General features: G+C 34.8%; 1 protein-coding gene across 1 annotated transcript; it reads right to left on the reverse strand.

Moving 5' to 3' along the window:
* Positions 1–1,139: 1,139 nt before the first annotated feature.
* On the reverse strand, positions 1,140–2,838 carry LOC123883786 (alkane hydroxylase MAH1-like). Its single transcript, XM_045932718.1, has one exon. It carries the CDS (start codon positions 2,820–2,822, stop codon positions 1,251–1,253), a length of 1,572 nt encoding a protein of 523 aa, XP_045788674.1. The 5' UTR covers positions 2,823–2,838; the 3' UTR covers positions 1,140–1,250.
* Positions 2,839–3,301: the final 463 nt, after the last annotated feature.

The raw sequence follows: 3,301 nt of genomic DNA on the forward strand, positions 1-3,301 counted from the left end.
TTGTACGAGAACGGATTGCCTGCGGTACATTACTCCCTCTAGTTTAATTTGTGATTTTGTCTCTAAATTTAGCTCCTTTTGCAAAAGGCCGACTCCTACTCATTTTGATCAAGTCAACGCACATGTGAACAATGACTCACATGCCACATCAGCATGTCTTGCAATGTGAACAGTGACTCACATGATACGTAATCACATGTGGCAAGACATGTTGATGTAGCATGTGAGTCACTCTTCTCGTAGGCATTGACTCGGTCAAAACCAGTGAAGGGCTTCTTTTTGCAAAAGAGACTAAAGTTAAGGGTCAAAATTGCGTGTTTGTGAAAGTTAGGTGGTCAAAAATACAATTTAGCCTTTAGGACTCTATTTGTCAACTGCACTGATAATATCATTTTCCTCACGAGCAAGATCACGTCCCTCATTCCGAGCTTGTACACATGCTTCCAGAATGACTCAATTCGCTACGGCACCAGGTGCATGTATAAAAATTAGTTAAATGGAAAGGCAACAAAGGCATATATAAGATATCTCAGTCTCGCTCCGATCTTATTGTTGAATGCGTGGGTCTTCGGTGGTGCGTAGCTTAGGCATTTGAAATCAGGTTAACAAATCTTTCAATTCAATCCGATGCAGAGTTTGTGCTAAATTGTTTGTATGGTGCCTCCATGATTGCTGAAATTGAACTAGTAAATTTAGATTGTTTGGACTTTATGTCTAGTTTATCTAATATTGTTGTTGTGGAGGTCAATATTGGTAGAAGTAGTTCATATGGAAACACTTATTGTACACCCCAAAAGTTTGGTTAATCATGTTAAAAAATATGGTTATTTTAGTTTTTTTTACAAACATGTGGTTACTTTAGTTTAATTAATGATTCATTTAATTTACAGTAAAAATTGTGATTAACTCAACTACAAGACTTAACCATATTTTTTAACTTGAATTGAATTATCCATCTACTTTGAGTTAACCAAATTATATGAACAAGTAGGTGCCATGAAACCGATTTGGATTAAGTGCAGTCGCCGATTCGCCGCAATTGGTCATCAAAACCGTTCGATTAAGATCGAAGGTTCCAATTTGAAGACAGCTTTTAATTTTTGTTTAATATTAAATTTTCATGATTAAATTAGGAGCGTTCAATTTTGATTATACGGTTATAAAGGAAATCAAACAAAAAGGTTTAAAGGAAATCAAACAAATGCAACACACTTATTAGAACTACACAAAATTTAATTATAATGCTTAGCTCAAATGCATCTTTTACTAACATTGACCTTAAATCCATGCTCCATACGAAGAATCATAGAAACTCTTGGAGCAATGGAGTGACCTTCTATCACCTGAACATGAAACTTCCATAAGACAGCAACAGCAACCATTTTCATTTGTATAAAGCTAATTTCTTTTCCCAAACAACTTCTTGGACCTGCATTGAATGTTATGAACTTGTAAGAAGGTACATGTATAATTTGTCCTTTATCTGATATCCATCTCTCCGGCTTAAATTCCAAACAATCCTCACCCCATATTTGTTTCATCCTTCCCATTGCGTACAACGAGTATACTAGCTTTAAATTTGGACTAACATAGTCTCCACTAGGTAGTATATCTGATTTCACTGCACACTTGTACTCAAATGGTATAGGAGGGTAAAGCCTCAAGGCTTCACATATAACTCCATGTAGGTAAACTAGCTTATCAATCTTTTCCATTGTTAAATTATCGATCAAATTCTCGTTTAGTTTTAGCAAATTATCTTTAATCTCTTGAATGATTTTAGCTTCTACAATAGGATGAGTTGAAACAAGCCAAAAGAACCAACTGAGACCAGAACTAATTGTTCCATTTCCTGCGGCTAAGAGAGTGATTGCGGTGTCTCTAATATACTTCTCATATTGATCCATTTGCTCCTTTCCTAATTCGGCTTTGTTCATTACTCCTTGTAGCAAGCCGAGAGAGTCACTTTCTTCGACATCTTCACTACTTCGCAATCTTCTTTCCTCTTCATTGCCTTTGGAGGAAATTATACACTTCAACAAGAATTGGTGAAGATTTTCCAAAGCTACCTTGTTTTTCTTCTCTTGACCAATTTGTAGCCATTTTTGTAGCTTCCACATACATTTTGGTATACATTGCCTAAACAATATTGTATCCTCTAGCACAGAAATAGCATTTACATAAGCAATCTCTGCGAACTCATTGAAATTATATGGAAAGCTATTTGGATCAAATCCAAATAAAAAAGTACAAGTAATATCAAAAGTAAACCTCTCAAAAATATCTTGTAAATCAATTACTTGTACACCTTTTGATGCATGGTGATCAAGAAATGGTAATAGGCAATTTTGTAGCTTCCTTTGAACATTCTTTTGAAGGGTTGTCTCAAAACTTTTCTTTTTGAGCAATGAATGAAGTAGTGTTCTCTCTTGTTTCCATTCATTTGAATCCAAAGTTATAATACTAGCACCAAGAACTTCAAAAATTTCAGGGAAATCAGGTCCCTTCCCATAATTGCTGAAATTCTTGCTAGTGATGTGGTGCACATTCATGGGGTCACTAGTAAGGACAAAGTTGGCAATGTTTGTGAACCAAGGTCCTTTAAAATAAAAGGTACCGCCATTATTTTTTAAAACTAAGGCTGCATAATCATGAATATTGGATAGATTACGCAAAAGTGATGGTAGCATGCCAACTATTGGCCAATTTGGTGTAAGTACATTTTTGTTGCGTCTCCATATATTGTAGATTATGAAGAAAATAATGGCTATAAATAATGTAATATATTGAAACATTGTCATTGTACTTGGACAAAACTGCATGTTGTTCAAATTTTGTGTCTTTGAATGATATCGTGAAGAAGATGATGTATATAAATACTCCCTATATCCAATTTTATTTTATTAATTTTTTACTAATAAATTTTAATTAAAGGTACATGCAGCGGTCACACTTTCAACCAGGACCCACAGGCTTTTAACATTTTGATTTATGGCATTGTTGTATTTACTACTGTTTGGTATTGCTGTTTCAAGCTCATTTGTTGCCTTTGGTTTGTGTTATCAGACTTGTGTTATACTCTGGTGTGAGTTTGGTTTGGTTGTAGTGTTTGGTTGTGTTTGGTATCGTCAATGGTTTTAATTTTTGCTGTATTAGCATTTTAGTTGGTAGGACATCCTTGGGTAGTAGAATGTGTTGTCGCTGTTGTACCTTGTACTATCTCTAATGAATGAATGAATTAGTATCTAGGAAATGGATGAATTACATGGTGTTATTGCAACAGTTGTTTATAACCCTCCGA

The sequence above is a fragment of the Trifolium pratense genome, linkage group LG1, assembly GCF_020283565.1.
Source record: "Trifolium pratense cultivar HEN17-A07 linkage group LG1, ARS_RC_1.1, whole genome shotgun sequence".
In the NCBI taxonomy this organism is placed as follows: Eukaryota; Viridiplantae; Streptophyta; class Magnoliopsida; order Fabales; family Fabaceae; genus Trifolium; species Trifolium pratense.